Raw genomic sequence first — 23,632 nt, 5'->3', positions numbered from 1 at the left:
TGCTAACTTTCAAAAGTTTTTATGCCTATACCAGCTTAACATGTGTGTATGCAGAGTCTATGTTTATATACTGTTACATACTTAAAAAATTTTTTTACACAAACAGGAGTGTACAATATACCCTATCCTACTCCTGAATTATTTCCCTTGGATTCTGGAAATCATTCTGTTTTAAAAAAATTTTAATGGCTGTATTTCATTTATATGACTATATTACCAATTCCTATTTATAGTCAGTTAGGGTACTGCCAATTTTTCTTTGATATTATCAACATGCTTCAGCAAATATCTTTGTATAAACATCTTGGTACCAAGTGTTTTGAAATTTTTCACAAAAGAGTCTTAGCAGGAAATTTTCTAGTATTTTCTAGTATTTTCTTTAACTGGAAACTTTCTAGTATGAATTGATATAGTAAAGCATCCTAAAACAAATAAGAAAAACACGACTAATTTGATAGAAAAATGTACAAAAAACGTGAACAGGAATTTCACAGAAGAGGAAGCATAAATAGCCCTAAACCTATGAAAAATATTTCAAAATTTGAAGTATGGCTTCTACTGAATGCATATCACTTTTGCACCATCGTAAAAATTTTCAACCTCACTAATAGTAAGGGAATGGAAATTACAACCACAGCAAGATAGGATTTCACATGGTCTTGAATGACAAAAATTAGAAAGTCTCTAGGGGCACCTAGGTGGCTCAGTTGGTTAAGTGTCTGACTTTGGCTCAGGTCATGATCTCACAGTTCGTGAGTTCAAGCACGGTGTCAAGCTCTGTGCTGACAGCTCAGAGTCTGGAGCCTGCTTTGGATTCTGTGTCTCCCTCTGTCTCTGCCCTTCCCCCACTCACACTCTGTCTCTCTCTCTCTCTCTCTCAAAAATAAATAAACATTAAAAAAAAGTCTCATAATACCAAGAGTTAGCAAGGATGTAGAATAAGGAGAACTCTTACTAACACTACTAATAGGAGTGTAAACTGGTGTGACAACTTTGGGAAACACTATGGCTTATAGATGCCTGTCTTCTCCCTGCATCTTCATGTAGTCTTTTCTGTGTGTGTGTGTGTGTGTGTGTGTGTGTGTGTGTGTGTGTGTCTATATCCTAATCTCTTCTTACAAGGACACCAGTCATGTTAGATAAGAGCCCACCCTAGTGACCTCTTTTTAACTTAAATATCTCTTTAAAGACTCTATCTCAGGGCACCTGGGTGGCTCAGTCAGTTAGGTATCTGACTCTTGGTTTTGGCTCAGGTCATGATCTCAGGGTCATGGGACCACGCCCTGTGTCAGGATATGTGCTGGGCATAGAGCCTGCTTGGGATTCTCTCTCTCCCTCTCTCTCTGCCCTTTCCCTGCTTGCACTGTCTTGCTCTATTTCTCAAAATAAATAAATAAACTTTTTTAAAGACCTTATCTCCAAATACAGTCACGTTCTGAGGTACTGAGGGTTAGGACTTCAACATATGAATTTTGGAGGAGCACACTTCATCCCATAACAGGCACTTAAATCACATTGAGATTTTAATGTTTTCTTCTGTATTTATATGTTTTTTCCACAGGGTCCCCACCACCACAATTTCTGAACTCTTATGACTTAAAATACTGTCTGATGAATAGTTTCTAAGCAATGGTTCAAATTTTTTTGATAATTTTATGAGGTGTTAACTTTGATATTTTACATCCTTCCAAGTCCAAATAAACCATTCCTGAGCAAAACTGAAACTGACTGCATTTCTAACTTCCTCATTCTGCTTCTTCACTGCTGATCTCACACAGGGTCAGAGGAGTCGGCTTATTGGGAGACCAGAGAACTCCACAAGTTCATTGTTTGGATTTCTAAAAGGATCTTACAATCTTATTTTTCCTGCCCACTAGGAAAGGATTAAGAAAACAAAGGTTGAAATCAACAGCTTCAACTTTTCAATATAAAAAGAAGTTTTCAGGAAAATCCTGGTAAGTTACAGAATCAGTAAACCTTTAAATTTTCTGCCGATGGTGTGGCTATTTTTTAAAATCCCAGCTGTACTTTTTATATAAATACTTGTGTTTATACATAAATGATTGCTTGTAAAAATGTTGAAAGTAATTAGAAATATCAATAGATTAAATATGTAGCAACATATTTAACTGAGGCTAACTTTGTGAATGCTCTTCTAGAAAGAAATGTATCGTTAAGTGTACTTGTAGTGGTGAGAACCTTATGGTCCCACAGGGCAGTAGGAAAGACAACAGAAAAACAATGCAAAGTTCAGGAATGTAAACGTTAAAGTTTGTAAAGGAACCCGTGGTCATGTGAAACTGTGTAAAATTCTGTCTCCCGAAACTTAAGATGTTATTAGAAGCTTTACATTTAATCAAAGATAACTCTCTCCAAAGACTATTTTTCTTTGTAAGAAGTCCCTTCACATTCATTTTTTTTTTTACAGCAATCTAGTTAAAAACTGAAAATGGAAACTTAACCAGGAAATGAAACTTAACTTGTGTTGTGTATGGTTTCGTTTCTTCAGACCAGCAGGGGGAGATGTGTAGCCCTCCCAGACTAGCATCAGAATCCTGCCGAGCCTCTCCCTGATGATTAGCTCTGAGTCCTACGGAACAGGACTGCTTGGGGCATAGATATCTGGGATGCTCTGAGGACGCCCCTGAGATGAGGGTGGGTGGGCACCAGTGCTTGACCCTATGCACTCTGATGATTTGGCATTTCTTGTTCAACACCTAAAGAGAGAAAACTGGAGCAGTTGCTGGAGGATGGCATCCTGTAGCTCCTTTGTTAATAATTAATGGTATTACTGATAAGATTTGTATTCACAATTGTTTCAAAACAGGAAGATGAGGGCCCCCAGGAAGCCAGAGTTATGTCAAGTCAATCTCAAAATTTGTCCACACCAGTCATTTTGATCTTTGCTTAGCTCCAACAATATATATGCAGATTCTCTTATAACTGATAAGGTACAAACTATTTTAAAAGCATTATTGAATATAGTAAGTTCAAATCATTATATGTTCACAACTGCTGTCATGAGAGGAGAGGGAGGTTGAGAACCTTTTGACATTATAATAGGTCCAAGATATTAGTAAAGAGTTTAGTGTATCATATTAAGACAAGGTATTGCCGATTTTTCCATATAACAAAAGGAAAGACTCCAGATTTGGGGAATAAATGTCTGTGACCTTATCTGAGAACAGTGTTTCTATCTCCCTGGTATCTACTGGCAGAATCTGAAGGAAGAGAAAGCTGCCACCTCTTAGGTGGCACAAAGTTACCCTTGCAGCACTGGACACAGCACACAGTGAGTTGCTGGCTGTATAGAGGCATAAAAGCTGTAAGAAGAAGGGATATACTGCAGAGGGAAATTTCTGATGTGCTGCCTCATTCCTAAAATGTTGTGCCTTAAAAAATATTGTTTAAATAAAGTTAAAAAAATTAAAAGGGGTGCCTGGCTGGCTCACAGAAGAACATGTGACTCTTGATCTTGGGGTCGTGAGTTCAAGCCCCACATTGCGTGTAGAGATTACGAAAAATTTAAAAAATAACAAACTTTAGAATGTTGGGCCTTGGTGGAATTGCTATAATCACTGGCTAAAACAAAAGAGAAACCTTGAGTCTGTCCTCTCAGTCTTTGGGATATCCAGAGACAGGGTGGACGGTTAAATTACTGAAAGAGAACTCTGGCTAAGAGAAGTTTTGCAGCAGATCTGAGCAGGGTGTGTCTGTGGGAAGGGGGTAAGTCCCTCACGAGGAGATCAGCTTTCCAGAGCAGAGGCAGCAGATGAGAACAGCAGAGGTGCTGAGGCTCTGACACTGAGGACCCGGAAGAAAGAGAGAGAGAGAGAGAGACCTAGTCCAGTATGAGAAATGACCTTATTTGGAAACTGTGAGTGACACAGCAGAAATGATACAGGATATTATGAAACTAGGGTACCTAGAAGGACTGAAGGAGAAAACATACTTATTAACTTTCCTTTCCTTTTGACAAAATTTCCTTTTCCTTCTTTGTGACCAGGTGATTGAAGCTAGAACTTCTGGCCCTAACGAACAGCCCAGTAAGAATGTCTAGATTTCTGTGTGAGATTCAAGCCCAGTGAAAGAACTGCCCTAGTGAAATGAGCAGTCCTTTGGTCCTTTGACCCACAGACATAGCTAATTCAAGAGTTGTCAAAAATTTATTACTTTAAACTACTCTGAGAAAATGTTATTCATTCAACAAATTTTTTGTTAAAAGCTACTCTGTGCTAAGCACTGTAAAATAGTAAATATATGTAAAAACTCCTGATCCTCATGAAGTACACAGAAATAATGGGTGGGACAGAAAAAGAAACAAGATAAATAGGTAGGAGTATGTGGAATACTTTATTGTGATAAATCCTAAGTATATATATTTAAGGGAAAAAAATAACAGAGAAGAACAGGAAATACTGGAAATGGAATAAAGTTTTCAGCAGGCTGGCCACCCATGCCTCAGTAAGAAGGTGACATGTGATGAAAGACGTAAGCAAAGGGAAGGAGTGAGCCCTGCAGGTATCTGAGGGCATCCCACAGAGAGGAAGCAAGGACAATGCCAGAAGCAGAAGTAGGTTCTTCCTGCAAGAAACAAGAAGGGGCTGGACCAGCTTTAGAAAGGGAAATGAAAATAAGATTTAATATCAGAAGGGTAACAGGGTGCCAGGTCATGTGAGGCCTTATAGTTTATAATAAAGGGCTCAGCTTTCACTCTGAGTCAAATGGTAAGCCACTGGAGGGACTGAACAGAATATTAGCATGCGATTTACATTTGAACAGGGTCACTCTGGCTGCTATTTTGAGAAGTCTCCAGCAGGATCAATAAGAGCAAGGGTGAAACAAGTGAGGGAGCTGCTCCTGACATCCAGGAGAGAGGTGGGGGCTTGGACGGGTTGGTAGTGGTGTAGATGCCAGATGTGTTTTAGAGAGACAACCTACAGGATTTGCACCACATTGAATGTGGAATGTGGCAGAAGGGGAAGAGAATGCCTGCAACAAATTTTTGGATGTTTGTTTAATTTATTAAAAGTATTTAAATACAGGGGTGATGCCATCTTGGTGGAGGATGTTCTTTTCATTATTCTTTCAAATCTTGTACATGTTTGACTTTTCACAATAGGAAGTTAGGGGGAAAATCTGTCTCATAGAGTTCCTAAGCAACAATCCAATCAATTCCATTTTAATTTTCTGTGATATCATTTTGTTTTTTGATGTAACAGATTCTCAACAAAAGGCAAACTGGAAAAGGACCAGATCTGTTCTGCCTACATCTGTATTTCCTCACAGATGCTTTCCAGGACATGACTCTTGCAAATTTTCAAGAAAAGACAACTAATCTAATAGCTTGAGATCAAAGAACCTCACAAAGAGTTATTTCAACTTGCTGATATAAAAAGGAAGTTTTCAGAAAAGTCTCGGTGAGTTTCTAATCATTAAAGATACCTGTTTCATCAAATTTCTTTAAAAAGCTGTCTTTAAAAACTAAGTCTAAAACATAGAGTAGAACTTTGAAAATGAATATATTTTCAAGTGCACATGAGCTATTTCTAATGAAACAATTTTAAAGGAATGAGAAATATTCCTGTTTGTAACATGTATGTGTCGCTAGATGTAACTTGCACTGGCTGCAGAATTCTTAAAAAAAATTTTAACACTTATTTATTTTTGAGAGACAGAGAAAGACAGAGCATGAGCAGCGGAGGGACAAAGAGAGAGGGCGACACAGAATCTGAAGCAGGCTCCGGGCTCTGAGCTGTCAGCACAGAGCGCAACGCAAGGCTCAAACTCACAAACTGTGAGATCATGACCTGAGCCAAAGTCGGACACTTAACCGACTGAGCCACCCAGGTGCCCCTGAAGAATTCTTTAAGAAAGAAACCTTCCAACCACCATGATGCAGAGTGTTTCTGAAAGTGGAAGTCGCCAGAGATGAGTCTAGAAAGACCTAAGTAAAATGTTGATCAGAGGATCAGGAATTGAAGCATAGCAACCTGTGTAGAAAATTATAGCCATGTGCAGCTATGTCAAACCCTGTCCTGTATAACTCAAGATGATATCAAAGTTAAAGATTAGACCCACCGAAGTCTAATTATTTTATTTTTTAAAACATTTATTTATTTACGTAATCTCTACACCCAAAATGGGGCTTGAACTCACAAACCCAAGATCGAGACTTGTATGTTCTTCTGACTGAACCAGCCAGGCACCTCTAATCATTTTATTTAAGACTTTCCTTTACAACTAGCTTGTACAAAGACTATGGGAGGAAATACATCATTTTAACGTGCACTTCCAGAAAATATAACCAACTTGGAAATACATCATTTTAACGTGCACTTCCAGAAAATATAACCAACCAAATTTCCCTCCATCAGTTTCATTTCTGAAGAACAGTAGGCTTGCTGATCTCCAATTGTGAGCATTCTTTACAAGAGGCAAAGATACTTGTGGGCTGCTGAGACCCAGCTTCCTGGAGGCAGGGGTGGGCACCACTGCTTGCCCTAAAAGCTGTTTGGTTTGATCCTTCCTGATCAACCCCAAAGCGAGAAAATAAAAGTCCTTAAGAAATGGGTCCTGAGGGCGCCTGGTTGGCTCAGTTGGTTAAGTGTCTAACTCTTGATTTCATTCAGTTCAGGTCATGTCTCACAGTTTGTGAGATCAAGCCCCGTGTCAGGCTCTCTGCTGATGGTGCAGAGCCTGCTTGGGATTCTCTCCTTCCTTTCTCTCTCTCCCTCTCTCTAGAAGAAAGAAAGAAAGAAAGAAAGAGAAAGAAAGAAAGAAAGAAAGAAAGAAAGAAAGAAAGAAAGAAAGAAAAGAAAAGAAAGGAAGGAAAGAAGGAAGGAAGGAAGGGGTCCTGAATTGAGTACTCATAAGGAGAACTCTGGGGTTCAAAAACTTCCCATAACATAATAAAGGAGATAAGGTAGAGGTCTTCTCCCCAGTTCCAAGCAGAACAACACCTTTATCCATTTCAGACCTTAAGGTTTTACATGCTTTTCTTTTGAAGAAGCAGAACAAAAGCAAACAACAACCAAGACAGCACTGGTTCTGTCCCATGCTCCTATACAATGAAAACAGGTTGGCTGAGAGGAGACATAATTAATCATGACATTGTTTTCCTGATCACAACCCCTCCCCTTTATTTATACTATGTAACTTCTTGTTATACATAAAGGTCCCTCATATTTAAAAAATATGCCAACACTCCAGGACATGAATCTAATCAGATAATGTTCATGAAATGACTTTGTCAGCCTCAGAACAGTAAAATATGTCAAAGTTCTACATAAATGTTAAGGAATCATCACCCAAAACAAGGTTGAATAATACACTGAGCCAAAGAGTTATACCAAAGCATTATTAAAGCATTTTGCCCAAATCATGGCCATCTTGAATTAAATAAATGATCCAAATATGGATCATAGACTATATAAGATGCTTGTATAATTGACAGAGTGCAAAATTTATGTGAAAGCATTACCAAATATATAGTAACTTCAAATCATTATGAATCGTCTCAGCTCTTATCATAGTAGTGGGCAGCTGAGAAAGTTTTTACTGTTATAAAGGGTCTTCATCTTTGAACAGTGGGGAACCTGTGAGATAAAGTACAGATTAAAAACAGATTTGGGGAGGACAGATGCACTTCCAATTTGAGGAGAGTGCTCCCATCTCCCTGTAATTTCCAGCAGAATTCAAACAATAAAGGAGAAAATGTCTCCCTGGCAGGTGGCCCAAAGACCAGCCCTTCCACATCCCCACATTATACACAGACACACACTCCTTGTAGAGTGCTGGAGTCTAGTGGGATTGGTATACTCACTGGCTATATCAGAAGAGAAAATCTAGAGCTTTTCCTTGTAATATCTGGGGTACCCAGAGGAGAAGGTGAGAAAGGACTCTGACTAAAAGAAGATATTGCCACAGACCTGGACAGAGCACATCTGTGGAGAATGACAAGAGCATCTCCAGAAGAGATGCCCAGAGATGCGTGGGTCTCCTCTCTAGAGCAGGGAGTTATAGACAGTCTGTTCAAAGAACAGAAACTAAAATAGAATGTATGGACTTAGTAACAGAAGAGAAGTCAAGAAGCAGTACAGTGGTAGATGTGGTTTTAGGAGCTCAAGGAAGCTCTCTTCTGATTGTTTCAGTTTCCTAGTTGCAATAGGAAGCAGGGTTATAGCACAAAGTGACAATGGTGAGGAGGTGTTGGAGATTTGTGTGAATGTGTGAAATAGCCATTTAAGACAGTGAGAGAGTGAATATAGCAGGGAAACAGGATGGTAGCTCAGAGCATTTAACAGTCTGCTGGAGGACAGTGGTCATGACTGTAATGTGAGACCAGGCAGGTTATGGAGGGTCATGTCCAGCCATGTTCCACCGAGTTGACACAGACAGAGTACAAGAGGAGGGAGGACAGAGCAAGTGATTACAATGAATGAACAAAGAAAATCAAGCTAGTTACAAGGGAGAAGCAGTGAGGAGATGCAGGAGGGAGGTATTTGAATCTGAGATGCTGGAAGGCTTGTAGCCATTAGTGATTCTATTAGTTGGCTAGGGTTGCTGTAACAAAGTACCACAAAGTGAGTGGCTTAAACCACAGAAATGTATTATCTCACAGTTCTGGAGGCTGGAAGTCTTCAAGATCAAGATGTTGGTGAGATTGTTTCCCGCAGAGGGCTGTAAACTGGAATATGTTCCTTGCTCTTCTTCTAGCTTCTGGTGGTTTGCTGGCAATCTCTGGCATTCCTTGGCTCACAGATCACCCCTATCCCTGCCTTCTTCTGCACGTGGTGTTCTCCATGTGTGTGTGTGCCTCTGTGTCTGAATTTCCCCTTCCTATAAAGATACCAGTTATACTGAATTAGGGCCCACTCTAATGGCTTCCTGTAAACATCGGCAATGATCCTATGTCCAAAAGGGCTGCATTCCAAGGTAGTGGGGCTAGGACTTTGTCACATCAACCTAAACTTGTCAGGAGGTAATAATTAAGCAAGAGTGTCTATTTGGGACCAAAGAATATGTACTTTGGGATACACAGATTTAGGTAGCAACCCACATAGTGTCCCACTAAGCAAAAGTCAGGGGGTTTTAAGGCAAAAAGGGAATGCTCATATTCATAATGTTGCTTACTAAGGATTTTTGACTGGGGATCTCAGTCGGTTAAGTGTCTGAGTTCAGCTCAGATCATGATCTACAGTTTCTGGGTTCGAGCCCTGCGTCAGACTCTGTGCTGACAGCTTGGAGCCTGGTACCTGCTTCAGATTCTGTGTCTCCCACTCTCTTTGTCCCTCCCCTACTCATGCTCTGTCTCTCTCTGTCTCTCAAAAACAAATAAACATTAAAAAAATTTTTAAAGGGGCACCTGAGTGGCTCAGTCGGTTAAGCGTCCAACTGCGGCCCAGATCATGATCTTGTAGTTCTTGAGTTCAAGCCCCACGTTTGGCTCTGTGCTGACAGCTCAGAGACCGGAGCCTTCTTCGGATTCTGTGTCTCCCTCTCTCTCTGCCTCTCCCCAGTCACACTGTTTCTCTCTCTCTCTCTCAAAAATAAACATTACAAAAAATTTTTTTAATGTTAAAAAAGAATTTTTTATTGTTTTTTGGTGGCAGAAAGCTAATCTTGACTGAATATAACTGATTGCTAAGGCTATCACTAAGTAAAACCTCTTCCTAGCAAGTAGAAAATTTGGGCTAAGTCCTTGCAATACTTTTGATTGGGCCAGGTTTAAAAGTTCATGGTTCCTCCAGTGAGGGCATGTATATGGCCCATCTCCTTAATGGCTCCATTTTATTTTATTTTATTTTATTTTTTTTATGAAATTTATTGACAAATTGGTTTCCATACAACACCCAGTGCTCATCCCAAAAGGTGCCCTCCTCAATACCCATCACCCACCCTCCCCTCCCTCCCACCCCCCATCAACCCTCAGTTTGTTCTCAGTTTTTAACAGTCTCTTATGCTTTGGCTCTCTCCCACTCTAACCTCTTTTTTTTTTTTTTCCTTCCCCTCCCCCATGGGTTCCTGTTAAGTTTCTCAGGATCCACATAAGAGTGAAACCATATGGTATCTGTCTTTCTCTGTATGGCTTATTTCACTTAGCATTACACTCTCCAGTTCCATCCACGTTGCTACAAAGGGCCATATTTCATTTTTTCTCATTGCCACATAGTACTCCATTGTGTATATATACCACAATTTCTTTATCCATTCATCAGTTGATGGACATTTAGGCTCTTTCCATAATTTGGCTATTGTTGAGAGTGCTGCTATGAACATTGGGGTACAAGTGCCCCTATGCATCAGTACTCCTGTATCCCTTGGATAAATTCCTAGCAGTGCTATTGCTGGGTCATAGGGTAGGTCTATTTTTAATTTTCTGAGGAACCTCCACACTGCTTTCCAGAGCGGCTGCACCAATTTGCATTCCCACCAACAGTGCAAGAGGGTTCCCGTTTCTCCACATCCTCTCCAGCATCTATAGTCTCCTGATTTGTTCATTTTGGCCACTCTGACTGGCGTGAGGTGATACCTGAGTGTGGTTTTGATTTGTATTTCCCTGATAAGGTTAATGGCTCCATTTTAAAACCTCTTGACATAAGTGATGCCCTTTCCTTTCACCTATCACAAACACATAGGTTTTTTGAGGGAGGTGGTCATAATTCAACCCATAACAGTTATCATAAGGTCAATGATGTGACTGTTAAGACTGGAGTTGGGGGGAGGTCAAGATCATTAGACAAGAGGCAGTCAAGAGGGAAAAAGTGTATTGAAGGATCATTTGAGCCACCAAAAATTGTGACAGGAAGTGTCTGAGGGCATGAGTGCCTCTTCCCTTCAGCTACCTACAAAAGGAGGTCAAAATATATTAAAATATATAAAAAAGCAAGTTTGGTTAAACGTCGACTTCAGCTCAGGTCATGATCTCGTGGTGCATTAGTTTGGGCCCCTCATAAGGTTGTCTGCTGACAGCACAGAGCCCGCTTTAGATCCTCTGTCTCCCTCTCTCTCTGCCCCTCCCTCCCCCACCTCTCAAAAATAAAAGTTTAAAAATTTAAAAATAATACAGTAGTCATTTTTTATTCAAACTTTTCTCCAAAGTGACCTCAAAAAATCTTTCATTAGGATTATGTTTACTAATAACTGCTTCTACTATTCCGCATATAGTGCTTGTAAACAGGTAAGGCAGGACCCCTCCCTTCAGCTTATCTGAAATGGCACTTAGGACCTCTGCAGAGGAAGCAGGAGGATCCAGGCTCTGGGGTGTGTGGAGTCATCTCCTGGTCAGTAATTCCCTTTGCTCTGGAATTCTCTTTGGCAGACCCAGTACCTGGATCTGGGAGCAGGAGCACGGACAGCCCACTGTGGAGCACCACCACACCCATCTCCTTGGACCCTGTAGATAGGACTTTGGAAGTCCTACCAGGTAGACTATGCCTTACTCCCTTCACTCTGCCCCCCAGACTTGTTCCCTCTACCTGCCTCCCACCCTACTCCAGAAGCCCCACTTTAACTTCACCTGTCCAATGTCCCCACTTTCCTCATAGTGACATTCCTCCCCTCCTCACAGATCCCAGTCCTTTGCCCGTTATTGAGTCTTACACAAAGCACGATCACAATTTATTATTATAAACTGTTTTGAATGTATGTGTGTGGCTTTTTTTTTCTTTTTTAAATTTGCTCCATTGGATTATAAGTACTATGAAAAAACTTCACATCTGTTTTGGTTAGCACTATTTTTCTTGAGCATGATGCCTAACAGGTGCTCAATAAAAATTTGTCAAGTGAATAAACAAATGATATTTATTTCTGGTTGCGATATGTGCACTAATTCTTATGGAACCTCAAAGACCTCTTGGATCTACACTGTAAAGTGAATGGAATCGATCACATGAAATATGTTTATAATGTTCATTGTGCCAGTAGCTCATAGTTCTGCTAATTGGCTCAGGACTAGGTATGTCCTGCAGACTGAAGGCAAAGTGAAATCATATGGTATTTGTCTTTCTCTGACTGACTTATTTAGCTTAGCATAATACTCCCTAGCTCCATCCACATTGTTACAAATGGAAAGATTTCATTTTTTTATGGCTGAGTAATATTTCATTGTATATTTACCACTTCTTTATCCATTCATCATTTGATATATACTTGAGCTGTTTCCATAGTTTGGCTATTGTAGATAAAGCTGCTATAAATATTGAGGTACATATATTCCTTTGAATTAGTATTTTTGTATTCTTTGAGTAAATACCTAGTAGTGCAATTGCTGGATTGTAGAGTAATTCTATTTTTAACTTTTTGAGAAACATCCATACTGTAATCCAGAGTGGCTGCACCAATTTGCATTCCCACCAATAGTGCAAGATGGTTCCTGTGTCTCCACATGCTCACCAATACCTATTGTTTCTTGTGTTGTTAATTTTAGCCATTCTGACAGGTGTGAGGGGAAATCTCATTGCAGTTTTGATTTGTATCTCCTGATTATCAATGATGTTGAGCATCTTTTCATATGTCTGTTGGCCATCTGGAACGTCTTCTTTGGAAAAATGTCTATTCATGTCTTCTGCCCATTTTAATTAGATTATTCATTTTTGTGGTGTTGAGTCTATATAGCTCTTTATAGATTTTGGATACTAACCTTTTATAAGATGTCACTTGCAAATATCTTCTCCCATTCCATATGTTGCCTTTTAGTTTTGTTGATCGTTTCCTTTGCCATACAGAAGCTTTTTATTTTGATGAAGTCCCAATAGTTTATATTTGCTTTGTTTCCCTTGCCTCAGGAGGCATATATAGAAAGAAGTTGCTATGGCCGATGTCAAAGAAGTTACTGCATGTGTTTTCCTCCAGGATTTTTATGGTTTCAGGTTTCACCTTTAGGTATTTAATCCATTTTGAATTTATTTTTGCTTGGTGCAAAAAGAGGTCCAGTTTCATTCTCTTGCATGTGGCTGTCCAGTTTTACCAACACCATTTGTTGAAGAGACTTTTTCCCATTGGATATTCTTTACTGGGTTTTTTTGAAGATTAATTGACCATATAATTATAGGTTTATTTCTGGGTTTTCTATTCCATTCCACTGATCTACATATCTATTTTTGTGCCAGTACCACACTGTTTTGGTTACTACAGCTTTCTAATATAACTTGAAGTCCAGAATTGTTATGCCTCCAGCTTTGCTTTTTCTTTTTCAAGGTTGCTTTGGCTATTCGAGGTCTTTTGTGGTTCCACACACACAAAAAAAAATTTTTTTTTTAATTTTAGAGAGAAAGAGCATGCAACTGGGGGAGTGGGGCAGAGAGACAGAATGAATCTCAAGCAGGCTCCATGCTCAGCATGGAGCCCAACATGGGGCTCAATCCCACAACCTAGGGATCATGACCTGAGCCAATATCAAGAGTTGGATTTTCAACTGAGATTGAAAATTTCAGATTTTCCAACTGAGCACCAGGCACCCCAGTTCCATACAAATTTTAGGATTATTTGTTCTAATTCTGTGAAAAAATGTTGTTGGTATTTTGATAGAGATTGTATTAAATGTGTAGATTGCTTTGGGTTACATGGACATTTTAACAATATTTGTTCTTCCAGTCCATGAGCATGGAATGTCTTTCCTTTTTTTTTTTTTTTTTTTTTTTTTTTGCATCACCTTCAATTTCTTTCATTAGTGCTTTAAATTCTTCAGAGTTTTTTTCACCTGTTTGGTTAGGTTTATTCCCAGGTATCTTATTGTTTTTGGTGCAATTAAAAATGGGATTGATTTTCTCTTCTTGTGGCTTCATTATTGCTGTATAGAAATGCAACATATTTTTGTACATTGATTTTGTATTCTGCAACTCTACTGAATTCATTTATCAGTTCTAGCATTTTTTTTTGGTGAAGTCTTTCAGGTTTTATGTATAGAGTATCATGTCATATGCAAATAGTGAAAGTCTTACTTCTTTCTTACAGATTTGGATGCCTTTTATTTCTTTGTGTTGTCTAAGTCCTGTTGCTAGGACTTCCAGTAATATGTTAAATAACAGTAGTGATAGTGGATATCCCCATCTTGTTCCTGACTGTAGAGGAAAGGCTCTCAATTTTTCCCCATTGAGGATGATATTAGCTGTGGGTTTTTCATATATGGTCTTTATTGTGTTGAAGTATGTTCCCTCTAGACCTACTTTGTGGAGGTTTTTATCATGAATGGATGTTGTAGCTTGTCAACTCTTTTTTTGCATATATTGAAATGATAATATGGTTCTTATCCATTATTTTATTAAGGTGGCATATCACATTGATTGATTTGCAAATATTGAACCACTTGGCAACCCAGGAATAAATCCGATTTGATCATAGTGAATAATTTGGGTCCTTTCTCTTTTTGATAAGTCTGGCTAGAGGTTTATTTTATTAATTTTATTATTTTTTTTTCAAAGAACCAGCTCCTGCTTTCATTGATCTGTTCTATTGTTTTTTAAGTTTATATATCATTTATTTCTGCTCTAATCTTTATTATTTCCTTCCTTCTGCCAGCTTTAGGCTTTTTTGTTGTTATTGTTCTATTTCTAGCTGCTTTAGGTGTAAGGTTAGGCTGTTTATTTGAGATTTTTCTTGCTTTTGAGGTAAGCCTGTATTGTATATACTTCCCTCTTAGGACCACTTTTGCTGCATCCCAAAGACTGTTTGAGATTTCATTTTCATTTGTTTCCATGTATTTTTTAATTCCTTTTTTGATTTCCTGGTTGACCCATTCATTGTTTACTAACATGTTGTTTAACTGCCATGTATTTGTGATCTTTCCAATTTTTATCTTGTGGTTGACTTCTAGTTTCATAGTGTCATGGTCAGAAAAAGTATGTAGTATGAGTTCAATCTTTTTGTATTTGTTGAGGCCTATTTTGTGACCTAATATGTGACCTATTCTAGAGGATGTTCTGTGAGCACTTGAGAGAATGTATATTCTGCTGTTTGGGGTCAATTTCTGGGATATTTAGGATGATTTGATAGTTAACTACTTGTGTTCATGAGTCATAATGAGTCTAGGGTCCTCCTACTCCGCTGCCATCTTCCTCTCCTTTCTTATTGCAGTTTTTATTTGTAGTTCCCTGATGATAAGTGATGATGAGCATCTTTTTATATGTCTGTTGGCCATCTGTATGTCTTCTTTGGCGAAATGTCTATTCATGTCTTCTCTCCATTTTTAATTGGATTATTTGTTGTTGTTGTTTGTAATGACCCATATAAGTTCTTTATATTTTGGATATGAACCCATTATCAGGTATGTAATTTGCAAATATCTCCTCCCATTCAGTAGGTTGTTTTTTAGTGTTATTGATTGTTTCCTTTGTTGTACAGAAGCTTTTTATTTTGATGGAGTCCCAACAGTTTATTTTTGCTTTTGTTTCCCTTGTCTCAGGAGATATATCTGGAAAAATGTTGCTTCATAGGCTGAAATCGTTTTAACAAAGTTAAAAACTCATACTATTTTTCTTATCTAATTTCAGTCAGGCCAGGCCAGTTTGAAATACAGCTAATTCTTTTGGTATCTCTGAGAGCCACAAGAATTAGCCAAGCAAACTGACTTCCCTAACATTTTGCTACCACATCTCTTTTTGTCTTGGTGGCCTAATAGCTTGAGTTCCAAAAGACAGTAGGTGATGAGGTAGCTGATTGCTTCATTGCTATGTAACAAAGATGGCCATCTTCCTAGTTGAGAAAGGAGTTTTCTGTTCCCCAACCCACCTCCACTTATCTGGTTTTATATTTAAAGTTTATTTGCAATATTCAGCTATGGGAATCAATGTCTTGTTACTTAAAATTCTGGTTTTAAATTACAAAAACCCTTGTTGTACCTAGGTGGCTGTCAGGTGAGCTTCCAACTTAAGCTCAGGTCATGATCTTGTGGTTCATGGGTTCTGGCCCCCCGTCAGGCTCTGTGCTGATAGCTCCAAGCCTGGAGCCTGCTTCAGATTCTGTGACTTCCCTTCCCTCTCTCCACCCCTCACCCACTCACACTCTGTCTCTGTCAAATATAAATTAAAAAAAAATTCAAAAAACAGTTACAAAAACCCAACTTTCACCAAATTAAACCTAAAAGGGATAATTACTATATGGATAAAGGTGTATGTGACCCTAGTTGGAAGCAACTGCTCATTTAATGATAATAATTATAATCACCTAGGAAACAAGGGCACTAATTGGGACTACAAAACATTAGTATCAACTCGTTTTTTTTTTTTTAATTTTTTTTTTTTACATTTATTTACTTTTGAAAGACAGAGTGAGACAAAGTGAGAGTGGGGGAGGGGCAGAGAGAGAGGGAGGCACAGGATCGGAAGCAGACTCCAGGCTCTAAGCTGTCAGCACAGAGCCTGACGCGGGGCTCGAACCCACAGACTGTGAGATCATGACCTGAGCTGAAGTCAGACGCTGAACTGACTGAGCCACCCAGGCGCCCCAGTATTGACTAGTTTTAAGAGTCATTCTTTTTTTTAATTTTTTTTTTCAACGTTTATTTATTTTTGGGACAGAGAGAGACAGAGCATGAACGGGGGAGGGGCAGAGAGAGAGGGAGACACAGAATCGGAAACAGGCTCCAGGCTCTGAGCCATCAGCCCAGAGCCCGACGCGGGGCTCGAACTCACGGACCGCGAGATCGTGACCTGGCTGAAGTCGGACGCTTAACCGACTGCGCCACCCAGGCGCCCCAAGAGTCATTCTTGAACAATATTTTATATATGTTGTTTGTGTAAAATTATGTACATAATTGACTATGTAATTTCAATCGTTAAGCATAATACTAAAATGCTTATCGTATTACTTTTTCCAAGGAAAAAACTGCAAGCTCGAAATGAGTGAAAAAGTAGAGCTACCCGAAGTGACCAACAACTGGACCAAAGAGCATGTGAAACAATGGGTAACCAAAGACCTTAAGATTGATGAGAAATATGGGCAGATTCTGATCGATGAAGAAGTAACTGGATTAGTCCTGCAGGAATTAACTGAGATGGACCTTAGAGAAATGGGGCTACCACGGGGTCCAGCACTTTTGATAAAACGTACATATAACAGACTGAATAATAGGTACCCTGAAAGTAACAATCAGGATTCTGGACAATTAGATCATACAAAACCATCCCCACAAGAACACCCAAAAAAGCCACAACATACAAAAAAGGAAGATGAAAAATCAGAGTTACCCAATTTTAATCATGATCTCAGAGAGATCAGAGATACCAAAAAACAAAAATCAATTCTTTCGAAAGAAGATGCATTAAATGGAGGAACAACCACTGAAGACCAAAATCAGGATAAGCTAGAAACTGAACAGTTGACTTGTATGCCATATCCTTTTGATCAGTTCCATAACAGCCAACGTTACATAGAACATAGTATTCTACAACCTGAAACTGGCCCACTCAATCTCATAGACCCAATACATGAGTTCAAAGCCCTCACAAATACAGAAGCAGCCACAGAAAAGGACATTAAGATGAAATTTAGCAATGAAGTCTTCCGATTTGCAGCAGCTTGTATTAATTCACGCACCAATGGCACCATCCATTTTGGAGTTAAGAACAAACCCCATGGACAAATTGTTGGTGTGAAAGTCACCAGTAAAGATGCCTTCATTGACCACTTCAATATAACAATCAGACAATACTTTGAAGATGAGGTCAATGAAGCCAAGAAGTGCATTCGGGAACCAAGATTTGTGGAAGTTCTACTGCAGAACAATACACCATCTGACAGATTTGTCATAGAAGTAGATGTTATTCCAAAACACTCTGTGTGTGAAGAAAAGTATTTCTTAATTAGGATGCAAAACTGTAAAAATGAAACATGGAAACCAAACCAAGATCTTTCACTGTTTGTGAGAGATGGGGCCAGCTCTAAGGATATCCTGGCCAATGTTAAGCAACGGGATATAGCTTACAAAGCATTTTTACAAAATTTAAAGTCACTAGCAGCATCTAGAAAAGAGGCTGAAGAAGAATATGAGGTGAAGGCAAATAAGAAGGAGAGTGAAGGACAAAAGCTTATCAAACTTCTCATAGGCAACCGAGACTCACTGGATAATTCATATTACAGCTGGTACATTCTTGTAACAAATAAATGCCATCCAAACCAAACAAATAACTTAGATTTTCTAAAGGAAATGAAGTGGTTTGCTGTGTTGGAGTTTGATCCTGAATCTGTGAGCAAGGGGGTGGCCAAAGTTTACAAAAAAAGCCGAGTAGCAAATCTTCACTTTCCAAATCAGTTTGAAGAAAAGACAAATAACATAAGGGAGAAAATTTCTAGTTTAAATCTTTACCAGCAGCCCAGCTGGATCTTCTGCAATGGCAGATCAGACTTGAAAAATGAGAGCCATAAGCCTCTAGAACCACACTTATGGCATAGAGAAAGAGCTTCTGAAGTCAGAAAGTTGATTTTATTTCTCACAGATGAAAATATAATGACAAGAGGGAAATTTTTGGTAGTGTTTCTATTACTCTCTCCAGTGGAAAGCCCAGGAGATCCCCTCATTGAAACTTTCTGTGCTTTCTATCAAGCTCTGAGAGGAATGGAAAATATATTGTGTATCTGTGTAAACTCACAGATTTATCAACGATGGAAAGATCTGCTACAAACAAGACTGACAATGGCAGATGAATTAACAAACCACAGTATTTCCACTTTAAATTTAGAACTGATAAACAGTACTATTCTTAAACTAAAACCAGTGACTCAGTCATCAAGAAGATTTTTGCCTTCCCATGGATTTTCTTCCGTTATCTTAGAGAAAAAGGAAGAGGATATCTTGACTGCACTGGAAATCCTCTGTGAAAATGAGTGTAAAGACACAGACATAGAGAAAGATAAATCTAAATTCCAAGAATTTAAGACATCAAAAGAGGAACACTTTTATCGAGGTGGCAAAGTATCCTGGTGGAACTTCTATTTTTCTTCTGAAAACTATTCTTCAGCTTTTGTCAAAAGAGATAGTTATGAAAAGCTTAAAGATCTGATACAGTGCTGGGCAGACTCTCCTAAACCAGTATTTGCAAAAATTATCAATCTTTATCATCATCCAGGCTGTGGGGGTACTACGTTAGCTATGAATGTCCTCTGGGACCTAAAGAAAAACTTTAGATGTGCTGTGTTAAAAAACAAAACAACTGATTTTGCAGAAATTGTAGAACAAGTGACCAAACTGATTACCTATAAGGCAACCAGCCATGAAGACTACTTTCCTGTACTTCTCCTTGTGGATGATTTTGAAGACCAGGAAAATGTTTATGTCCTACAGAATGCCATCGATTCCATTTTAGCAGAGAAGGGCTTGAGATATGAAAAAACACTGGTAATTATCCTCAACTGCATGAGATCCCAGAATCCTGATGAGACTGCAAAATTAGCAGACAGTGTTGCACTAACCTACCAACTTTCTCCTAAGGAACAAAGAGCTTTTGAGGCTAAACTGGAAGAAATTGAAAAGCAACACAAGAACTGTGAAAACTTTTATTCCTTCATGATCATGAAGAGCAATTTTAATGACATGTACATAGAAAAGGTAGTCAAGAATATCCTTAAAGGACAGAATGTTGACAGCAAGGAAGCACAACTCATCTCCTTCCTGGCTTTACTCAACTCTTATGTTACTGATTCTACAATTTCAGTGTCACAGTGTGAAATATTTTTGGGAATCATATACACTAGTATACCCTGGGAACCTGAAAGCCTAGAGGATAAGATGGGAGCCTATTCTACACTTCTAATAAACACAGAAGTTGCAGATTTTGGGAGATACACAGGTGTGCGCATCATTCATCCTTTGATTGCCATTTTCTGTCTGAAAGAACTAGAAGAAAGCTATAACTTGACTAAATGTCAAATTGCATTGAAGATCTTAAATGAAAATTTATTCTATGTTTCTGGAATAGGAAGAGAAAAATTTCAACATGATGTGCAAACTCTTCTGCTTACAAGACAGCGCAAGGAGTATGGAGATGAAACAGACACTTTGTTTGCCCCGTTAATTGAAGCTTTAAAGAATGAAGAAATTGAAAAGGTCTTGGTGGCAGGGAGTGTTCGATTCCCACAAAATGCATTCATTTGTCAGGCCTTAGCAAGATATTTCTACATTAAAGAAAAGAATTTTAATATTGCTCTGGATTGGGCAAATCAGGCCAAGAAGAGAGCATCTAAAAATTCCTATATCTCAGATACACTTGGTCAAGTCTACAAAAGTCAAATCAAATGGTGGTGGGATGAAAGGAAGAACTCCAAGGATATTACTGTTAATGATCTGATTACTGTTAATGATCTAACATATCTCCTGGAAGCTGCTGAAAATGCCTCAAGAGCTTTCAAAAAATCCCAAGAGCAAACTGAGAGGAAAGGCTATGAAACAGAGGCCTGGGCACCACAGAAGTTGCAAAGAAAATATGACACATACAATACAGCCGGTTTCTTGGGTGAAATCGAAGTTGGTCTTTACACTATTCAGATTCTCCAGCTCACTCCCTATTTCCTCAAAGAAAATGAATTATCTAAAAAAGCTCTGGTAGAATTTTTATCAGGAAAGGGACTTACTCCCATAAATCCAAAATGTGAATATTATTTGGCTCTTAGCAAGTTCACACCCTACTTACAAGATTTACAATCAGATTTGAAAAGGTGTTTTGACTTCCTTGATGATTATATTGTTCTTTTGAAAATGAAGAACACCCAAAAAGAAATAGTAGAAATCTCATTAAGGAAAAAAATCGCTCGTTGTTTCAGGAAATACATGGAACTTTTCTGCCATTCGGATTTCGGTCCATTACAGGGCAAAGAGAGTCAGTTTCTCCAAGAAGAGAAATGCAGGAAAGGTTTAGAAGCTTTGAGAGCAGATAGGTTTTCTGGACTCCTGGAATATCTTAATCCAAATCACAAAGACGCTGCAACCAATATGGAAAATATAGTGAACAAATATCTTTTCCTATTGAAGCAAAACCCAACTAAACACCTGGCAAAGGAGAAACTAAATTTCATTTTAGCCAACATTATTCTTAATTGTCTAAAACCCCACTCCAAATCCATTCAACCACTTACCACACTGAAAAAACAGCTCCGAGAAGTGTTGCAAGTCATAGGACTAAGTCATCAATATCCAGACCCTTATTTCTTGGCCTGCCTTCTGTTCTGGCCAGAAAATCAAGACCTAGATGAAGATTCCAAACTAATGGAAAAGTATGTTTCATCCTTAAACAGAACCTTCAAGAGACAGTACAGGAGCATGTGCAGGTCCAAGCAGGCAAGCACACTCTTTTATCTGGGGAAGAAGAAGGGTCTCCACAGTCTTGTTCACAAGGCTGAGATAGAGCAATACTTCAATAAAGTACAAAATATAAATTCTCTCGGGCAGAGTAGTGACGTTTGGAAAAAAAAAGAAGTCAAAGACCTCCTGTGTCGTCTAACTGGTCAGGCTGAAGGCAAGCTAATCTCTATAGAATATGGAACAGAGAAAAAAATTAAAATACCAGTAACACCTGTTTATTCAGGTCCACTCAGAAGCGGTGGAAACATAGAAAGAGTGTCCTTCTACCTAGGATTTTCCATGGAAGGCCCTCTAGCATATGACATAGAAGTAATTTAAGAAGACATATTAACTCTAATATGTTTATTCATCTCTCTCTGTGATTTTATTCCCTCTCTCTAATCCCATGGCACTTTAATAACATTATTGGCTTATCTGCAATCACAGATTCTGCGTTTGTCTCCCTGAATGAATTATAATTTTTGAGGGCATGAAGTGTGTCTACACAGAGTTTGGTACACAGCAGAGTTCACTGTTCATTGTTTTAAATATGCATTTTCAGACTTATATTCTGTTGGTATTCACTGGTCACATTAGAGCTGGCTATAGATCAATAAAATCTGTTTTAATTCTATCACTCTTATGAATATTCTGAATTGTGAATTATTTATTCACTGTGAAAGCAGAGACTTAAATAAGATGAATATGAAAGGAAAAGCCCCTCCTGTGTTTGGAAATCAGACCCAGAGATCCACACCAGAGTGCCACCTACCTCATCTTGGTATCAATAAAAATGTACAGAAGGTAAATATTTTGTTCTCTTTTCTACCTACCCCTCTACCTATCTATATAAATACACACTTCCTTGTACCCCTTGCCCTTCTCCCAACTTCTTGCTTCAGGAGGGGGAAAACAGAAAACAAAGTAGTCACAAGCTTGAACTCCCTTTGCCCCCTTGCTCCCATTTACAGATAAATCTGTTTCTACGGCCATTCTTGCTTCCTGTCAACATAGTCTTATCTCCACCTGTTCTTTAGAGCCCATCTCCCTTGGCTTCTTTTTTCCATTCACTGCCCTCTTTTCTCTTTTGACTTCTCAACCTGTGCTATATACACGCTATTTTCTCTATCAAATATTCCCTTATTTTCATCCAACATTTTCCATATGACTATTCTGATTTGTCCATCACAACTCAGTTTGAATCAACTCCACCAGAAAGTCTTCCCTGACCCTAGAGCCCCTGCCATGACTTCCTCATGGCAATATGTGTTCCCAACTTTCCAGAATGCAATCCTAGAAGCCTGGCCCTAGACTTAAATCAAGCAGAACAGCCTCGAACAGCATTCTAGAGCTTGGATTTTAAGAGATATCCATTGCCTATAAAGTAAAACACATGCTAATATAGATTAAATACTTAACAAATACATGTTTATTTATCTACTTCCTATCTCCTTAGTAACTTAGATATTCCAGGTTGCAAAACCAATTCCTCTTGTCATCTAGAGATCTATTCCCTATCAGGGTTCTTTTCACCAGTATTTCTGTGAATCTCTGAGGAATGCTCACATGGTCCACAAACATGCCCCTGTTGCTAGAAGCCACATCTGCTGCTGATCTTGCTCCAGACTGCTGCCTCCCTTTTCTGCAGCCCACCTGTCCATTTGGTGGGCTTCCAGGTGTCCACACACCCCTGGGCATAGGCTGGACCCTTAAACCTTCATAGCTCAGCTAAGACTGGGCTACAACATTTAGCAACACTTAACTAATGGGTTGACATAAGAGAAAAAAGTTCTGATAGAAGGAAGAAAAATTGTTAAATATTCCTATTATCCATGAATATCCTCAGAGTTCACAGGCCCAGCTCCTCTACAAGGTTTTTTAGGGATCTTCTCTTTTCTCAACCTGCTTTTATTTATCCAATCACAAAAGGCTATTTATTTTTATGAATCACCAAATGAATAATGTTTTATTGATCTAAGATGGGTATGTTTTACCAAGTTTTCTTAGGCCTTTTTGAATTTTTTTTTTTTTTTTTTTAAGTAGAGGCTTGAACTCACAACCCTGATATCAAGACCTGAGCTGAGATTGAGAGTCAGATGCTTAACCAACTGAGCCACCCAAGTGCCCCAGGCCTTCTTTAATTTAAATACTAGCTATCTTTGTCACTCCTTGTCAGTCTTTGGTTAAAGGAATTTACTAACTCAGTGATACTCTAATTCAAGCCCTGTCCCCTAATCATACAACATTAGTGTTCTCACACTGTATTGTTTACCTCTTTTCCAATACTCATCTTCACAAGTAGGTATGCTGCAGTACATCAGTTTATATGATTTTAAATAAAACCAGTATTTCCCCAATACT

At 38.7% G+C, this 23,632-nt stretch overlaps 1 protein-coding gene across 1 annotated transcript; it reads left to right on the top strand.

Annotated features, from left to right (window-relative positions):
- Positions 1-1,747: 1,747 nt before the first annotated feature.
- SAMD9L (sterile alpha motif domain containing 9 like) lies at positions 1,748-22,076 on the top strand. Its single transcript, XM_030307958.2, has 4 exons — positions 1,748-1,955; positions 5,223-5,420; positions 11,324-11,428; positions 16,818-22,076. Exon 4 carries the CDS (start codon positions 16,838-16,840, stop codon positions 21,608-21,610), a length of 4,773 nt encoding a protein of 1,590 aa, XP_030163818.1. The 5' UTR covers positions 1,748-1,955; positions 5,223-5,420; positions 11,324-11,428; positions 16,818-16,837; the 3' UTR covers positions 21,611-22,076.
- The last annotated feature ends 1,556 nt before the right edge of the window (positions 22,077-23,632 follow it).

Source organism: Lynx canadensis, chromosome A2, assembly GCF_007474595.2.
Source record: "Lynx canadensis isolate LIC74 chromosome A2, mLynCan4.pri.v2, whole genome shotgun sequence".
In the NCBI taxonomy this organism is placed as follows: Eukaryota; Metazoa; Chordata; class Mammalia; order Carnivora; family Felidae; genus Lynx; species Lynx canadensis.
This window is presented reverse-complemented; position numbering and strand designations above follow the sequence as displayed.